Source organism: Gorilla gorilla, chromosome 6 (genome assembly GCF_029281585.2).
Source record: "Gorilla gorilla gorilla isolate KB3781 chromosome 6, NHGRI_mGorGor1-v2.1_pri, whole genome shotgun sequence".
Classification (NCBI taxonomy): domain Eukaryota; kingdom Metazoa; phylum Chordata; class Mammalia; order Primates; family Hominidae; genus Gorilla; species Gorilla gorilla.
In genome coordinates, this window is record NC_073230.2 from 105,306,421 (window position 1) to 105,325,752 (window position 19,332).

A 19,332-nucleotide genomic window follows, 5' to 3' on the forward strand; every position below is an offset into this window, starting at 1 on the left:
TTGAGCCACAAAAACATTTGGGAACTGACCAGTTGCTACAGTTACTCAAATGGATCATATTCCTTTGTTTCCACCCATAGATTTATTGCAATGTGGGTTTCCACAGATAAATATGAATTTTTAAAAGAAACTCCCAAAATAATAGCATCTCTTTGATAAAGTTGTGGTAAGGATTAAATTAGATATTGTATTTAAAGCACCTGACACAAAAATTGGAAAAGTTGATCATGCTAAGTGAGGGTATGAGGGCATGGATTGCTGGTATAGACATGTAGCCATTTTGGAGAGCAGTAATTCTTATGTTGTGTATATATACCCACGATTTTCTTACACAGATCCAAAAAGGGCATGTACAAAAAGGTAACAATTTGTTTGATGTGATAGACACTTGGAAGCAATCTGGGTATCCATCGCTGGGAGAGTTGATAAGAAAATAGGAAGATGACAATGAAGATACTGACAGTAGTGATGCAGAAAATGAAATTAATAAACATGATGTCGTGGTCCAGTTGCAGCCTAATGGTGAATGGGATTACAACATAGCAAATACTGTTTGACTTTCAGAAGATGATTGGTTTATTTCCCGTTAAAATATTTAGGTATATACTGTAATTTGATTTTTTGCTCCCTTCAAAGATTTCTGTAGAAATACCTTATTTTTTAGTATTCTACAGTTTAATCAAATTACTGAAACGGGACTTTTGATCTGGTATTTATCTGCAAGAGTATACTTCATTCACTAATAATAGACTGGTGCTGTAACTCAAGCATCAGTTCAGCTCTTCTTTTGGAATGAAAGTATAGCCAAAACATAAAAAAAAAAAATCCTCAGTATAGCTTGCAATTAAGACTTAGATCACAGTATTTAAGTGTTTTACGTTTTATACATGAGGTCAGTGCTACAGCCACCTAGCATGAACTAACCCAGCTTCCACCTCCATAAAGTTAACTAGAGTTGTTGAGTTGGAATATGTTCTGGCATTTACCCGACCTGCCAATCATTGGGGAGAGGCAACAAGGTAATTCAGCCTTTCCTCCTATCAGCACAAAGAAACTCAAAGCTGTTTTTTCCCTTTCTGTTCCAAAGCAGTCTTATCCTGACAGGAGCGGTCTATACTAGTGCAGATTTCAACACTTTTTTTTTAACGTTTTAATTACTATAGTGTTATGTAGAGATTTGATTGAGCAGCTAATGTTTCTGAACTTTACTTACTAATTTTCAGTGTTCTTAAGGGTTCTGTAGTGTTGTTATCAAAGCAAAAAGAAAATGCTGCATAAAAATACCAAACTTCAGCAACTGTTAATACTCAGATCATATACCTCTTAATAAATAGCATCTTATGCTAATTAGCCCTGCTAAACTATGTACAGAGGAAACTGTTCAAGTATTGGATTTGAAAGTAAGTGACTTATGTTTAACAGAACTAATGATGTATTGAAACACTGTATTATGAAAAGCTAAATTATACATCACTGTAACTATGTAGAAAATGTAGACTAATGTATAATCAAAAGGCTAAGGATTTTTATATGGCCTTGTATGAGGGGAGTTTGAATGTTAATATACACGTTTTCCACTTTTAAGATCCAAAAAAAAAAAAAAAAAAAAGAAAATGTGGGGGAACCACACCTTAACATTACAAAACACTCAGAAACAGCAGACTATATGTGTGCATAGGACTGCTGAGGGAACTCAAAAACCCAGTTCTTAGTGAAAAAGATAAGAAAGAGATGAGATTTAACTTCAATACTATTTACATAAATTAGAAATATATGCACAAAGAGCAATAGTATACACTTTCTAAGAACACATACAAAGAAGGCACCTGGTAACAGGATACAATAGTTGCCTCCTGAGGGATGGAAATAAAACATGGAATGGGAAGAAGGAAATAAATAATTAACTAAAATAAAAGAGGGACCTTTTAAGAGTGTTGATGAAAATGAATCGTGAATTGAGTAATATAACAAACTCAAACCTCTGCACATAAGTTGATAAAGCAAAAGAAGGAAAAAATAAAATAAAGTTCAAAACACAATGCCTGGCACATAGTACAATCAATTCTATAGATTAAGCAAAAAGGGGACCAAAAGGAGTCTGAGAAAAGTAAAGAAAGTGATAAAGTAAAAAATTTCTTCCAAAAATAAATTAAGTTTTGCAATTAGAAATTTGTGGAACCCGTTAACAAGTATAACTGATTTCTGCTTGTGGTCTCAGGAAAGTGCTAGATACTATTGGAGGTGAAAAAGAAAAATTCGATATATTCTCCTTATCATAGAATAAACCAACAAACTTAAAATATAAGTTTTAAGGAATATATAAAGGAAGAAACCAACAAACTTAAAATACAATTAAAACTTTTGGATATCCAGCTGGAAACTGGTAGAGTTAAACAATGTTTTTAAAAAAATAATCACTTTGGGGGGCCGAGGCAGGCAGATCACGAGGCCAGGAGATCGAGACCATCCTGGCTAACACTGTGAAACCCTGTCTCTACTAAAAATACAAAAAAATTAGCTGAGTGGGCCATAGTCCCAGCTCCTCGGGAGGCTGAGGCAGGAGAATCGCTTGAACCCAGGAGGCAGAGGTTGCAATGAGCCGAGATCACACCACTGCACTCCAGCCTGGGTGACAGAGCCAGACTCCACCTCAAAAAAATAAATGTAAATAAATAAATAAATAATCAAAGAGACAGTCTGGTGTATTACTGGGTGATACATTATAAGTCAGCATTTAAAGAGTCATTCATCCTTTAATCATTGTATGCAGCAAACATTAGGAGAGCCTACCCACACAGCAGGTTCTGTGTTAAGTGGTAAAAACATAAGAAACTGCAGGAGGTGCCTGAGTTGGAGCAGCACTCAGGTTTAACATGGGAAAGGGCTGGTTAAGGCATGGCTGTCCTCTGAAGGGCCAAGACTTGAGGTGAGCCTTCAAAAATATTAAAGAAAGAAAAGGATTTATCATAAAGTAAAAGCCCAGAGATACGTTTCTTAATTATGCAAATAATTCTGTGAATAACACAAAGCCCCATTGTATCTTATCAGAAAATAGAAAAAAAAAAGGAAATGTTTTGAACTATAGAAGAAAGTGAAATGGTTTTCAGTGTGGTTTATTTTTATATGCGGTTGTCATAATAGTACATTATCTTTTATTTTAGATACACTGGCCGAGTACAGCTCTAAAAATGGAAGAATGCATAATGAAGGGAAAAGATGCGGTAAGTATGATTCATTGTAAATTAAACAAATCATCAATTATATCCCTAGTTAACCACAAAGAACTGAATCACTGAAATTTTTATTTGCTCTTATAAAAGCATGTATGCAATTTGGTTCATGAAGAAAAAATATATAGGCATATAAAACACATAATTATGTAAAATTAATTTCAATGTAGAGTTGAAGCAGAGATGCCATTGAGATCTTGGTTTTTATTTTGTTTTTTAATATCTTAATCAACTTGGGTTTATAAATTCCTTATACTAATGCTTATTTCTCATGTATTTGGCAGAAAAATAATTGCAGATAATTTTTTTTTTCTAGGAACAGTTAAGCACATTCTTTGTGAGATTTCACTTTACATTGTTTAGTAAATTAGAAATGAATGAAGAAACAAAAAGTTTGAGAGAGGCAATAAACACATTTTACCTATTCCTAAATATTTTTAGGGTCTCTTCTACTTTAAGAAGCATTATTCTCTCTTTTTGTAGTTTCCCTGCTGGGTGTGAGTGGCAAAATGCTGTGTATCAGCACCCAGACACAGTCCCTAACACACTAAGACGTCAGTGATAGAACTTTCACATGCGAGCAGTGGCTAGCTGATTTTGTGACACAAATGCACCCTGGAGGAAGTCCTGGACATCTGCCTGTGAAAGTGAACTTAACCTTTTTTTCAGTTAAAAAAAAAAAAAAACTATATAAGTGACTAACACACATTATACCAACTCCTCATTCTCTGTAGCAGCTGGGTCACAGCCAAGGAGTGAGTCAGCACATTCCTGTTGCCTTAGCCCACAGCATGATGCTGACTAATTGAACATATTCTTAGGCCATGTCAATCTAGCTCAGCTGAGCCAAAATGTGGTCTAATAGGCTCCCTCTCAGATGTGACGGTGTGTCAAGAGAGGAAGTGCAGGTGCTTATGGAAATAAACAACACATGTTTTCACCATGCCTGAATGAAAAGATTCTACCAAATATATGGGTCACCCACAGAATAAAATATCATGTGAATGCAAACTTGAAGAAATAAATATACCTGTGTGCTCTGGATAATCAATTCAATAGTGCACTCCTCATTCTAGCCAAGTGATTCCACTGGCCTTTTCCTCCTAATACTGTTATAGGATAGACTTTAAAGTGCTGAAATCACAACAGGTCCTTATAAAACGTGACAGTAACTGATGATTGCATGTATTGATTTCAAGTAATACTGGGCACTAAAAGAGTTTAGTATTTATTTCATAATTTATTTTTAATGGAATGGCAACACCTAATTTGTCAAAAGAATGCTTGCTAAAATTAATTTAGCCAAGTTGATTTTGAAGCAATTGTAAACTTTTTTTTTAAATTCAGTATACTGATCATAAAATTCATTTACTGATGAATATATTAAAACTTTGTTAAGCATGTTATGTTTTAGGTGCTGTGCTCAATTAACTGGGAAATGCCGAGATGCGTAAAATAGATTCTGCCCTCAAGAAGCTTAGAGTTGAATACCAGTGTTGACAAACTAGAGCTTCTAGGCCGAAGGTGGCTTGTTGCCTATTTTTGTAAATAAAGTTTTATTTGAACACAGCCCCACACATTTAGTTTTGTATTGTTTATGGCTCCTTTCATGCTATAGCTGCAAAGGTGAATAGTTGCAACAGAGACCAGATAGCTCATCAAACTAAATACATTTACATTCTGGTCCTTTACAGAAAAAGTTTGCTGATCCCCAGTCTACTACTATTTCTTACAGTAATATAGTAATCTTATCATAGTCCTGCAACAAAATGTTATTTTTGTTGGTTAGTTTTCCATATTTACTTAACAATTCTCTCTGAAGGTGCTTTATGTGAATTTGTGAGTGTGAGAATATAAGACTTACTTTCCAAAACATTAAAATTGTGTTTGCCCTAAAGACTACATATTTTGAGAGGCTGAGGCAGGCAGATCGCTTGAGCCCAGGAGTTTGAGACTAGCCTGGGCAACATGGGGAAACCCCATTTCTGCAAAAGATACAAAAAGATTAGCTGGGCATGGTGGCACATGCCTGTAGTTGCAGCTACTCCAGAGGCTGAGGTGGGAGGATCACTTGAGCCTGGGAAGGCGAGGCTGCAGTGAGCTGAAATTACACCACTACGTTCCAGCCTGGGCAACAGAGTGAGACCCTGTCCTGGAAAAAAAAAAAAGACTGCATATTTCCATATGAATAACTATCCTTTTTCAAATTTTTGGTTTTAATGACTTTATGCTGATTCATTGTTTATACTGTACTTAAAAAACTAACAGCATTGGGAATAACTTAATTACTTAGTGGAACATATTGTCATGAGAATTTTTACACTTGAAGAAATTTCTGAATAGTGCTTTTTTTATTCCTCAATTGTAAATTAGAATACTTGAAAAATGATGCAGTCTCATTATAAAATGTAATTTACACATCACTGCTAACCAAAATGTGTTTCAATCACCCCGGTTTCTTCTCCAAGTTCTTGTCCTCTTTTCTTCTGCCCCTCTTGCCTCCTTCACCCAACAGAGATTTATGGTAAAACATGAGCTTTCTAGGACTAGGGAAAACAAAAATCAAAAAGGACTAAACATGTTTATTATACTGATAGATTCCTTCCCTTTTTTTCCTGCTTTAGGGTGAATGTGCAAATTATGTTCGGGTTTTGCATCACTATAACAGGACACACCTTCTGACCTGTGGTACTGGAGCTTTTGATCCAGTTTGTGCCTTCATCAGAGTTGGATATCATTTGGAGGTAAGATGTTTCATTCATTGCTGTCAATAAAAATAATGCTTAAAACAACCTTGTTCTCAAAGAAAGACTACAGCATTTCTTCCCAAGAAAGATAAAAGCATTTGCGATGTACTTGCTTGAGACAGAGAAATTATCTTTCTGGGTCTTTAAAATTCTTGTCAAGTACAAAATCTGTGAACCAATTAATTCACTATGTACTCAATTCACTGAACAATTTTATTTGCTTAATTTGCCCACTAAGAACATCTCTTAACATCAAACTGTGTTCTCTATTGTGTTATATTAATATTTTCATTAATTTAACCACCAAACTGGAATATGTATATAGGTGTGTGTGTATATGTGTGTATATATATAATTTACATAAATAAAATATAATATTTTACAAGGGACATGCAAAGACTTTTTGATTCTGTAATTACTTTGTCATGGTCAGGTGAGGTAGGGAATGCAGGAGGAGGGAAGATTTAAAACTGAGTTAAGATAAATATTACTTGGTGCCAGTTATACATCTCTTCCGCTAAGACTTTGCCACTGGGTGATACTGCATAATAAAAGCAAATCCCAACTGAATCCTGCCACACATATAATATTTACTAGCAAGCAGGCTCAAAGATCAGTCATATAACCTATTCCTGTAAGCTGGGTGAATCGCAACTCTCGTTACTTTTAAGTATATTTTGAAGCAGTCTATATCACAATTTTACCCTGAAGCATGTGAAACAAGTAGAATCTGTTATTTTTCATCTACATTGGAAGGCAGAGTCCTACATTAAGACAAGGCACAGATAAAATCGAGTTCTAGATATTCTGTTGTTAAGCAGCTAGACTCATGATTCTTATATTCCATTTATGAAAGTGCAGCCGTGGCCATAAAATATTAATATTTTAAGCCACCACATACAAAGAACACCATTTCACCACTAAAATATGATTTCTGATATTCCTTATACTAGTTAACCCTCAGGTGCAAATATAATTCCAAGTATTTGAAGTGCTTAATAGCTGCCCCTGGAGAGTGCCCGTGATTTATCTACTTCAGCTGTTAACTATCTATATAGGGAGATTTTATCATTAGCTTCATGTGCGTCCGTGTGAAGAGACCACCAAACAGGCTTTGTGTGAGCAACATAGCTGTTTATTTCACCTGGTGCAGGCAGGCTGAGTCCGAAAAGAGTCAGTGAAGGGAGATAAGGGCGGGGCCGTTTTATAGGATTTGGGTAGGTAAAGGAAAATTACAGTCAAAGGGGGTTTGTTCTTTGGCGGGCAGGAGTGGGGGTCGCAAGGTGCTCAATGGGGGTGTTTTTTGAGCCAGGATGAGCCAGGAAAAGGACTTTCACAAGGTAATGTCATCACTTAAGGCAAAGACCAGCCATTTACACTTCTTTTGTGGCGGAATTTCATCAGTTAAGGCGGGGCAGGGCATATTCACTTCTTTTGTGATTCTTCAGTTACTTCAGGCCATCTGGGCGTATACGTGCAAGTCACAGGGGATGCGATGGCTTGGCTTGGGCTCAGAGGCCTGACATTCGTGCCTTCTTATATTAATAAGAAAAATAAAATAGTGTTGAAGTGTTGGGGCGGCGAAAATTTTGGGGGGATGGTATGGAGAGAGAATGGGCGATGTTTCTCAGGGCTGCTTCAAGCGGGATTAGGGGCGGCGTGGGAACCTAGAGTGGGAGAGATTAAGCTGAAGGGAGATCTTGTGGTAAGGGGTGATATTGTGGGGTTGTTAGAAGAAACATTTGTCGTATAGAATGATTGGTGATGGCCTGGATACAGTTTTGTATGAATTGAAAAACTAAATGGAATAACAGAAGGAGAAAAACAGGTATAAAAGGTCTAAGAATTGGGACTACTCAGGATATCTGATTAGAGAGTGCCTAAGGAGATTCAGCATAGTCCTGCCAGCAAAGATTATTTATTTACTTCAAGAGTTAAGAGTGGCAGTTTGGGGACAGCACCAGGAGATATCAGCTGTGATGGCTTGGAAAAACAGTGTAAACCGGCAGTGTAAACAAGAGCAGGGCATGTATGAGTAGTTGAGAGCGGTGAATAGGAGTATGACTAGACAAGATAGTAGGGATGACAAGTTTTTGGGGGCACAGTCTAAGTTAGTCTGGTGTCTGGAATGAGACTGGGGCCTAAAAAATGGAGCGTCTATACAGGAGCTTAAATGGGCTGTACCCTGTAGCATTCCAAGGACAGGCCTGAATTCTGAGAAGGGAAAGTGGTAAAAGTATTGTCCAGTCCTTTTTGGTGGCTGAGCTTGGTGAGGTGTGTTTTTAAAAGACCTTTAGTCCATTCTACTTTTCTTGAAGACGGAGGACCGTAAGGGATATAAAGGTTTCACTGAATACTAAGAGCCTGAAAAACTGCTTGGCTGATTTGACTAATAAAGGCTCATCTGTTATCAGACTGTATTCAGGTGGGAAGGCTAAACTGAGGAATTATGTCTGACAGAATGGAAGAAATGACTGCAGTGGCCTTCTCAGACCCTGTAGGAAACGCCTCTACCTATCCAGTGAAAGTATCTACCTAGACTAAGAGGTATTTTAGTTATCTGACTCAGGGCATGTTTAGTAAAGCTAATTTGCCAGTCCTGGGTGGGGCAAATCCTCGAGCTTGATGTGTAGGGAAGGGAGGGGGCCTGAATAATCCCTGAGGAGTAGTAGAATAGCAGATGGAACACTAAGAAGTTATTTCCTTGAGGATAGGTTTCCACGATGGAAAGGAAATGAGAGGTTCTAAGAGACGGGCTAGTGGCTTGTACTATAGTATAACCTGCCTTTGCTGGTGTGTGGTGATTAGGCCTGGTGGAACCACCATCAATAAATCAAGCGTGATCAGGGTGAGGAACAGGAAAGAAGGAAATTTGGGGAAATGGGGTGAATGTCAGGTGGATCAGAGAGATACAGGGTCAGGTGTGGTATCAGGAATAATGTGGGAGGCCGGATTGAAGTCTGGGCCAGCAACAACGGTAATTGTGGGAGACTCAACAAAGAGTGAGTACAGCTGAAGGAGCCGGGGAGCAGAAAGTATATGCGTCAGGTATGAGGAAGAAAATAGATTTTGGAAGTTATGAGAACTGTAGAGAGTGAGTTGAGCATAGTTTGTGATTTTGAGGGCCTCTAAAAGTATTAAAGCAGTGGCAGCCGCTGCACCCAGACATGAGGACTAGGCTAAAACAGTAAGGTCAAGTTGTTTGGACATAAAGGCTATAGGGTGTGGTCCTGGCTCTTGTTAAGAATTCTGAACGCGCTAACCATGCCTAGGAAGGAAAGGAGTTGTTTTGTAGAAGGTGCTTGGGTTTGAGAGATCAGTTGGACACGATTGGCAGGGAGAGCACGTGTGTTTTTATGAGAATTATGCCGAGACAGGTAACAGATGAGGAAGAAATTTGGGCTTGATTGAAGTAACGGGGGCTGTCTGTGAAGCTTTGTGGCAGTACAGCCTAGGTAATTTGCTGAGCTTGATGGGTGTCAGGGTCAGTCCAAGTGAAAGCAAAGAGAGGCTGGGATTAAGGGTGCAAAGGAATAGTAAAGAAAGCATGTTTGAGATCTAGAACAGAATAATGGGTTGTAGAGGCAGGTATTGAGGATAGGAGAGTATATGGGTTTGGCACCACGAGGTGGATAGGCAAAACAATTTGGTTTATAAGGTGCAGATCCTGAACTAACTTGTAAGGCTTGTCTGGTTTTAGGACAGGTAAAATGGGGGAAGTGTAAGGAGAGTTTATAGGCTTTAAAAGGCCATGCTGTAGCAGGCAAGTGATAACAGGCTTTAATCTTTTTAAAGCGTGCTGCGGGATGGGATATTGGCGTTGAGTGGGGTAAGGGTGATTAGGTTTTAATGAGATGGTAAGGGGTGCATGATCGGTCGCCAAGGAGGGAGTAGAGGTATCTTATACTTGTGGGTTAAGGTGGGGAGATACAAGGGGAGGATGTGAAGGAGGCTTTGAACTGGGGGAAAAGGCAGCAATGAGGTGTGGCTGTAGCCCAGGAATAGTAAGGGAAGCAGATAATTTAGTTAAAGTGTCTCAGCCTAATAAGGGAACTGGCCAGGTGGGGATAACTAAAAAGGAGTGCTTAAAAGAGTATTGTCTAAGTTGGCACCAGAGTTGGGGAGTTTTAAGAGGTTTAGAAGCCTGGCTGTCAATACCCACAACAGTTATGGAGGCAAGGGAAACAGGCCCTTGAAAAGAAGGTAATGTGGAGTGGGTAGCCTCCATATTGATTAAGAAGGGGACGGGCTTACCTTCCACTGTGAGAGTTACCCAAAGCTCGGCGTCCATAATGGTCTAGGGGGCTTCCGAGGCGATCGGGCAGTGTCGGTCTTCAGCCGCTAAGCCGAGAAGATCTGGGAAGGAGTCAGTCAGAGAGCCTTGGGCCAGAGTTCCAGGGGCTCTGGGAATGGCTGCCACGTGAGTTGAACAGTCCGATTTTCAGTGGGGTCCCACACAGATGGGACGCAGCTTAGGAGGAATCCCGGCCTGCGGGCATTCCTTGGCCCAGTGGCCAGATTTCCAGCACATGTAGCAAACTCCTGTGGGAGGAAGTTCTGGAGGAACGCCTGGCTGCTGCGGTTTAGGCATTTGGAAGTTCTTGTGTGCTGGAGATGTGGCTGGGGTTTGTCTCACAGTGGAGGCAAGGAATTGCAACTTTTTTCTATTGTACACCTTGAAGGCGAGGTTAATTAAATCCTGTTGTGGGATTTGAGGGCCGGAATTTAATTTTTGGAGTTTTATTTAATGTCGGGAGCAGATTGGGTAATAAAATGTATTTTGAGACTAAGACGGCCTTTTGACCTTTTAGGGTCTAGGGCTGTAAAGTATCTCAGGGTTGCTGCCAAACAAGTCATGAACTGGGCTGGATTTTTATATTTGATGAAAAAGAGCCTAAACGCTATCTGATTTGGGATAAAGAAAAAGACCATTAACCTTGACTATGCCTTTAGCTCCAGCCACCTTTTTAAGAGTAAATTGCTGGGCAGGATGGGGAGGGATAGTCACTGAAGGAAACTGTAAGCCGGACCAGGTGTGAGGAGGGGAGGTGATAAAAAGATTATAAGGTGCAGGAGCAGAGACTGAGGAAGAATTGAGACCTAGCTCGGCCTGTTGAGGAGCAGCCTGGGGAGGAAGGGAGAGGTCAGATGGGTCTGTAGAAAAGGAAGATTAGAAAGACTCAGCAATGCTTGGGGTTGGTACTGAGGGGACAGGCGGGAGAGAAAGAAGGAAGATTGGGGATGAGTTGCACTGGGCACAGAGACTAGGAAGGGACTGATGTGTAAAAGAATGTCTGGACATCAGGCACCTCAGACTGTTTGCCTATTTAACGACAAGAATTATTTAGATCTTGCAGGATGGAAAAATTCAAAGTGCCATTTTCTGGCTATTTGGAACTACTGTCCAGTTTGTATTGGGGTCAAGCGGCATTGCAGAAGAAAATAAGGCGTTTAGGTTTTAGGTCAGGTGTGAGTTGAAGAGGTTTTAAGTTTTTGAGAACACAGGCCAAGGGAGTAGAAGGAGGAATGGAGGGTGGAAGGTTGCCTATAGTGAAGGAAGCAAGCCTAGAGAAAAGAGAGAGTAGAGAAATGGAGGGAAGGGGTTCGGGGGTTCTTACCTTCCAGAAAAGTGGGAAAAGGGGTTGGGGCACAGAGATAAGAGGCCGGGGTGTGGAAATAAGGGATGGGGCACGGAGATAAGGGGCCGGGGCATGGAGATAAGGGGCCGGGGCATGGAGATAAGGGGCCGGGGCATGGAGATAAGGGGCCGGGGCATGGAGATAAGGGGCCGGGGCATGGAGATAAGGGGCCGGGGCACGGAGATAAGGGGCCGGGGCACGGAGATAAGGGGCAGGGGCACAGAGATATAAGAGGTCGGGGTGCAGAAATAAGGGATTGGGGTGCAGAAATAAGGGATTGGGGTGCAGAGATATGAGGTTAGGGTGCTTGCCCCTCCTCTAGAAAAGCGGGACTTGCTGCTAAGAGTGAAGGAGAAGGGGTTGAGGGGTGCTTGCCCCTCCCCCAGAAAAGTGGGACTTGCTGCTAAGGGTGAAGGAGAAGGGGTTGAGGGGTACTTGCCCCTCCCCCAGAAAAGCGGGACTTGCTGCTAAGGGTGAAGGAGAAGGGGTTGAGGGGTAGTTGCCCCTCCCCCAGTAAAGCAGAGAAGGGGTAGAGACAAGGAGAGAAGGGGTTGGGGTACTTGCCCCTTTCCCAGAAAGGCAGGACTTGCTGCTAAGGGTGAAGGACCGTGGCAGGCGTCCCTGTGTGGTCTGACACCTTTGAAACATGGGTAAATAATCAGAGAGGTGTCCCTGCAATGATTAAACACCAAGGGAAGGCTGCCTTCCCAGTCCGTGACCTGCGCCGGAGTTTTGGGTTCACGGATAAAACGTGTCTCCTTTGTCTCTCCCAGAAAATGAAAGGAATTGAAATTAAGAGAAGGGAGAGATTGAAGAGTGGAAAGGAGAAAGTGGTTGAGGGACAGTGAGAGAGGTTGGAGAAGAGAGTAAGAAGAGGCTGCTTACCTGATTTAAAATTGGTGAGATGTTCCTTGGGCTGGTCGGTCTGAGGACCTGAGGTCATAGGTGGATCTTTCTCATGGAGCAAAGAACAGGAGGACAGGGGATTGATCTCCCAAGGGAGGTCCCCCGATCCGAGTCACGGCACCAAATTTCATGCGCGTCCGTGTGAAGAGACCAACAAACAGGCTTTGTGTGAGCAACATGGCTGTTTATTTCACCTGGGTGCGGGCGGGCTAAGTCCGAAAAGAGAGTCAGTGAAGGGAGATAAGGGTGGGGCCGTTTTATAGGATTTGGGTAGGTAAAGGAAAATTACAGTCAAAAGGGGTTTGTTCTCTGGCGGGCAGGAGTGGGGGTCGCAAGGTGCTCAGTGGGGGTGCTTTTTGAGCCAGGATGAGCCAGAAAAAGGACTTTCACAAGGTAATGTCATCACTTAAGGCAAGGACCAGCCATTTACACTTCTTTTGTGGTGGAATTTCATCAGTTAAGGTGGGGCAGGGCATATTCACTTCTTTTGTGATTCTTCAGTTACTTCAGGCCATCTGGGCGTATATACGTGCAAGTCACAGGGGATGCGATGGCTTGGCTTGGGCTCAGAGGCCTGACAATTAGCATATTTTAAATGTTAACCACTCCTAGTTGTAGATTAAATTAACTAACATCCAAAATACATCATAGTGTATTTATTGATTCATTTTAAAGAAACAATGCAGAGGATATAAAAGTAGAACTTTAGAGAGATGGAAGGCAAATCAGGCCACTGTAAGGTCAGAATATATAGATGTGTACAACAAAGTATACCTATGTATATACGTGTGTATGTATATACACAGTCAGAATATATACCTCTTGTGATGCAAATCTGCTAGAAACAAATTCAGTTTCATTTATTTGAAAATGCTTTTGTTTCACCTTTATTTTCAAAGGAATTTTCCTTGGTTATAGAATTCTGTGTTAATAGTTGCTTTGTAGTTTTGTTTTGTTTTCTCCTTTCAGTATCTCAAAACTGCTTTGTCTTCTAATCTCTTTCTAATGTAAAGCTTTATTCCTATTGATGTTTCCCTTTTAAAATTGCTTTATCTTTTAAGATTTTGTCTTTATCATTGATTTTCAACAGTTTCAATAGTGTGACTTTATGTGTGCAGGAGTGGGAGGGATCAGTATCTGTATTTCTTAGGATACTGAGATTCTTGGATACTTAATGTTATTCTTTCCATCTAATTTGGTAAATTTTGGTCATTATTTCTTCAAATAATATTTCTTCATTTACCCACTCCTTTCCTTCAGTGTGTATATATATATATATATATATATACACACACACACACATATACATATGTATATATATACATATATATTTGTTATATATAACTATATATTATATATAACATATATATATAACAAAAAAGAAAAAATATATATATTTATTAGACTTCTAGGCATTGATCTAAGACACACAATTCATTGTTATTCAACCTTCTTTTCCTCTGCTTTTCAGATTGGAAAAATTCTATTGATTTATATTCAAATTCATGTACTATTTCTCCTGATATCTCCAATGTGCTACTAAGCTCACCCCGTTGGATGTGCCATACACAGCATAGTTTACTTGAAAGGTGTATTAGCCCATGTAAACTTGCAATGGGCAGTAGTTACCTTTTTCAGCTTTCCAGGCACTGTCTTTCATTTGCTTGCACATACGGTTTAGATGTTGGACAGGGATGTTGAAGATAATTTATAAGGGTACATACCATAGCTTCTAGATTTCACCACTCATTTTTCTGCTTGAGTTCTAGCCATTCATTTCCACATTAATTAAGGGGTTTCCTCAAGTGAAAAGTCTCTTTAGTCTTTGTCTATTCTTAATTGATCTCCAGTGCCTTCTAGAAGTTTTTAAAAATAAATAAATATATATACATATATATAGTTTATCATCATTTTCTTTGAAAGATTTGTCCAATATAAGATGCATTCTCATTAGCAGAACTGGAACTTGGTGTACTTCCACTTCATACACATGATATTGAATAACTTTATATCACATAATTACCTAAATATTAAATATGATTGAAATATTCGAGTCATGTTAGAATCTTTAAATATGATTGAATATTATTTCAATCAAATTCCAATGGTTGAATGTTTATATGATTGAAATAATATCCCACATAATTATCTAAATATCAGATATAATATATTTTGAAAAAATTATATATATATATGTCACAAGAGAAACTGGTGACCATCCGATAATAAAAGCAGTATGAGATTTATCCCCAGAACACCATTTAAAGGCTTGATGCAATTTTACATGAGGGAATGAAAAGTTACAAATCATTTAGGCAAGGAGAATACTTTGATTAAGCAGCTAAGAGGCAGGGATGTATGGAATCGGTTTGCAGAAATTTATGTTGGTTAGAGAACAGCAGGAGATACAACTGGGACAAGTTGGTGGAAGATTTTAATACTACACATTGGCATTTTGTGTTATTGTAAAGACAGCACAAAGACCATGAAGGAGTTTTGAACAGAATATTTGATTGACAAGACATTCATAATATTTAAGATTGATTCAAGCAGGGAGAGATGAAAAGCAGAGAAATTTAAGGAGACTATTACATGATCGTTATGAGAGATCATGAAGGTATTTAACACTGTTGTTGCAATAGGAAAGAAAAGGAAGTGTTGAACTCAAGTGAGAAGCTGCTCAGCAGGACAGTTTCTGTAACTTAGCATTTTGTCTGATGTCAAACATGAAAGGGAATTAAAAAGCAATTCTAATTTTATTTCTTGCTGATTGGGAAGAAATACAAAGTTCTTACAAGCAAGAGAGAGCTATGGAAGCAGGGTAGGTTTTTGTAAGAATCTAACAGATGTCCAGTATTTATTTCTGTTTTAATTTTTTCATTTTCACTTATGGTTATTTGAAAGAATGAGTCTGGAGCTAGGAGAGGGTGTTCTCAGAATAGACTGAATTATTAAACCCTGGGGGAGTAGTTAATAGTTTCCTCTGAGAGTCTTTCTTCTCTCTCTCTCTCTCTCTCTCTCATTCTGCTCTCACTTTTCTCACTCTCACTTTCCCAAAATAACTTGAAAAGTGCCATTATTTAGGTGCTGGTAGAATGTCTAGGGAGTGTCATGAGCACTCAGAGAAAAATTGGATATAAGGCAAATCAGGTTAGTGCAAAATCCGAATTACATTTGAAAAAAAAGTTTTAAAATGATAGTTAATAGTATCAATGGTACAGTTTTAGTAAAGGGATAAGTAATTAGAAAGGAGATTACTGAATAGTGACACAATAAATGCAATAATATCATTGATTTAATCAAGAAATAGAGTCGTGGCTAGGCACAGTGGTGCTTGCCTGTAATCCCAGCACTTTGGAAGGCCAAGGCCGACAGATCACCTGAGGTCAGGAGTTCAAGACCAGCCTGGCCAACATGGTGAAACCCTATCTCTACTAAAAATATAAAAATTAGCCAGGCATGGTGGCCGGCATCTGTAATCCTGACTACTCGGGAGGCTGAGGCAGGAGAATCGCTTGACCCCAGGAGGCGGAGGTTGCAGTGAGCCAAAATCTCACTATTGCACTCCGGCCTGGGCAACAAGAATGAGACTCCAACTCAAAAATAAATAAATAAATACATAAAATAGAGTCGTTAAAATAAATATGGAGAAAAACATAAAAAGTGTAAGAATGCTGAAAGAAGATTTTTCTTAGAATAGCAGATAGAGAAAACTTAAATCATTTATTTTTTGCTACAGGCGTTGTTGATGAGGTTTTGATTTTGCATCCTACTTAATCCCTCTGTTTTTATGGGGGGATTTCATGGAGAATAAAATGAGTGTCCCTGCTGCTATTCTCTCAAAAGTCTCAGAGTACTTTTTAAATAGTAACAAGTGATACAAATATAAACTACTACAAGTTTATGTCTACCTCTGATTTTACTCACATCTCAGAGAAAATGGAAATTATGTGTTGAATGTAGATGCTCAGACAATAAGAAACAGAGTTTTAGGTATAAAGCACATATTTCTAGAGAATTGGCAAAGACCTTGAACTCTTGCAAAATTAAAATGGTTTTCATTACTTAACAGCCAACATTTCTCTTAAGAACGAGACGACTTTAGCACAAGAATATTAGCACATTACTATTTGTATTTTCTTTCTTGCAAACAAATTGCCAAAAATGTAGCTGATTAAAACACAGCTTCGCACACTTATTATCTCACAGTTTCTGTGGGACATGAGAGTCCAGGCACTGTTTAGTTGGCTCCTCTGCTAAAGGTCTCCCAAGGCTGAAATCAAGGTGTTGCAATCTTTCTGGAGCTCAGGGTCATATTCCGGGTTCATGAGGTTATTGGCAGAATTCACTTCCTTGCAGTTGTAAGACCAAGGTCCTCATTTTCTAGACGGCTATCAGCCAGGGGCTGCTGTCAACTCCTAGGGGTCACATGCAGTTCCTTGCCATGCGGCCCTGTCATAACATGGCTGCATACTTCTTCTAGACCAGCAGGCAAATCTTTCTGTTCAGTTTACTAAGAGGGAATCATACAGCACAGCTTCATCATGACAATGACTATCCCATCATGTTTGCCATATAAAGTAGTATAAGGAGTGATTTCTTACCGTATTCGCAGGTGTGCCTACACCATAGGAAGGGGATCGTGTAGTACAGCTATATTTGAGAGTGGGATTCTTGAACACCATAAGCATTCTACCCACCACAGTATTCTTTCCATATCTTACATGTTAAAGAAAGGTTGCATTAATACAGGTATTTTTAGAAAATGTTTCTGGGAGAGGCAAGGCATAGGCCCAGAATGAAAGATGAGAAGTGAAGCTGTTCTTTTTTAGAACTTTGTAGTGCACTTCTTAAAAGAAAACTGCATTTCTCCTTGCAAAGATTAAGGGATGAATGTGTGGGCCATCTGCAGAATTTTTCTGCCCAAACCTCGGAAAATTTGATTGTCCTTGAGGGCATAAGCATTTGAATATAGACTGCTGCCATATTTTAACAGGGTACAGTATATTTTCTCAGTCTATATTTATTTAGAGCATATTTATATTAAGTTTTAAGTATGCAGGCTAAATTAGTCATGCAAATATATTTTGCCTCAAAGATAATCAACAATGTACTCTGATTTTCAGTGTATGGTTTTGATAAAAGTTTCCTCTAGTGCAGAAAGTAGCAGCACAGCTATTTGGATAGTATTGGCTTCAAAATCATAAGGGTTATACATATACCTCTGAGAGTACAAATCTCTCTGAAAATATGTAGATACTTTACACAAATAATGTTTTTAAAAGGTAGCCCACAGTTAAATGTTATAGACTGGAAATGATGTCTTCCAGTTGCTTGTATTCTGTAGTTAAGTATTTTGTAATGTGACAGCAGGAGATTACTATTTAGACATAATGTTCTTGCCTTTTAAAGTCATATGTGTTACACGTTATCTCATCGATCCCTGAAAGCTTGAACACCATATTTTAAGTAAATATTGAAAATATATTTTTAGGCCACGATTATTATTCCAAATAAATTAAAGCATACATGCTACAAATACATGAATTTTAAAATCAGATGTTTTCCTCAAAAGTATTTTATAAATATTTGTTTCTTAACTTTTTTTTCTGCTTATAGTACAAAGTAAACTCACTGGGGTATTCAACAAAACTTTTAAGTTTTTGAGGTTCAAAAAGTCACCCATTATGTGACTGAAATGTGTCTTTTCTCTTTCACAACTGAGATCATTATAGCCATGCATTTAATATTCTTTGTCCTTTCACAAATAAATATGCATATCTTAATTTTACAAACCATTTTCTTTAATATCAACTCTTCCTGCACCCAATTCTAAACCCCTGAAATTCTGAAGATTTCCAAATCTGTTATTTTAAAGAGTTTCTGTTGTATTTGTTTATTATTGCTTGTTTATCAAATATATATACATATATATATATATATTTTTTTTTTTTTTTGAGTCAGAGTCTTGCTCTGTTGCCCACGCTGGAGTGCAGTGGCGCCATCTCGGCTCACTGCAAGCTCCGCCTCCTGGGTTCACGCAATTCTCCTGCCTCAGCCTCCCGAGTAGCTGGGACTACAAGAGCCCACCACCACGCCAGGCTAATTTTTTGTATTTTTAGTAGAGACGGGGTTTCACCGTGTTAGCCAGGATGGTCTCGATCTCCTGACCTCGTGATCCACCCGCCTCGGCCTCCCAAAGTGCTGGAATTACAGGCTTGAACCACCACGCCCGGCCCAAAATTATCTTTAATAGTAGGTAAAAATATTAAAGATAACCATTTTAAAATAATTTGTAAAAATCTAGAGTGGGTAATAGCCAATTTAATAGAATAAATATATGAAAATTTACATTTTTATAACATTTATACTTTCAGATAATTTTTATATATTAAACTAGACTTCAGTTAACAAAAATGTCCAGATTATAATTTGTACCAAGATACTTTTATAAACCTTATTGGTCACATGATGTGAAGAATGACTCTGGTCTGCAATTTCTTGATCCATTTATGTGAAAATAATATATAGAAATGTTTTACTGATTTAAAAATTATGGTAATTTTTAATATTTTCATTTCAAGTAAGTGATTAGAAGGTAATGAGTATTCCCCTATGAAGTCAGAATATGTTTTGTTTTGGTCTCAGTCTGAGTTTTTCATTCTGCAGACTAATTACTGTATATGGTTTTGTTTGTTTCTTTTGTTTTGTTTTTTGCTAGAAATGTAATGGAGATTACGGGCCATAAAAATAGAGATTACCTGACAATGGTACTTTTTTTTTTTTTTCAGTAGGGAGAATGGGATTATT

At 38.7% G+C, this 19,332-nt stretch overlaps 1 protein-coding gene and 1 long non-coding RNA gene across 3 annotated transcripts in view; one reads left to right on the top strand and one right to left on the bottom strand.

Moving 5' to 3' along the window:
- Window positions 1-19,332, top strand: part of SEMA3E (semaphorin 3E) — a 288,304-nt gene that overhangs the window by 175,316 nt on the left and 93,656 nt on the right. For both annotated transcript variants that reach the window (XM_055392510.2, XM_055392511.2), the window contains exons 3-4: window positions 3,162-3,221; window positions 5,855-5,974. In XM_055392510.2, coding sequence (XP_055248485.1) covers window positions 3,162-3,221; window positions 5,855-5,974 — 180 coding nt within the window. The remainder of the gene's footprint in view (window positions 1-3,161; window positions 3,222-5,854; window positions 5,975-19,332) is intronic.
- Window positions 7,091-13,093, bottom strand: LOC129534685 (uncharacterized). The gene is made up of 2 exons (XR_010134717.1): window positions 12,502-13,093; window positions 7,091-10,333 (listed from the first exon to the last, which is right to left on the bottom strand). It is a non-coding gene; the product is annotated as an uncharacterized lncRNA (long non-coding RNA).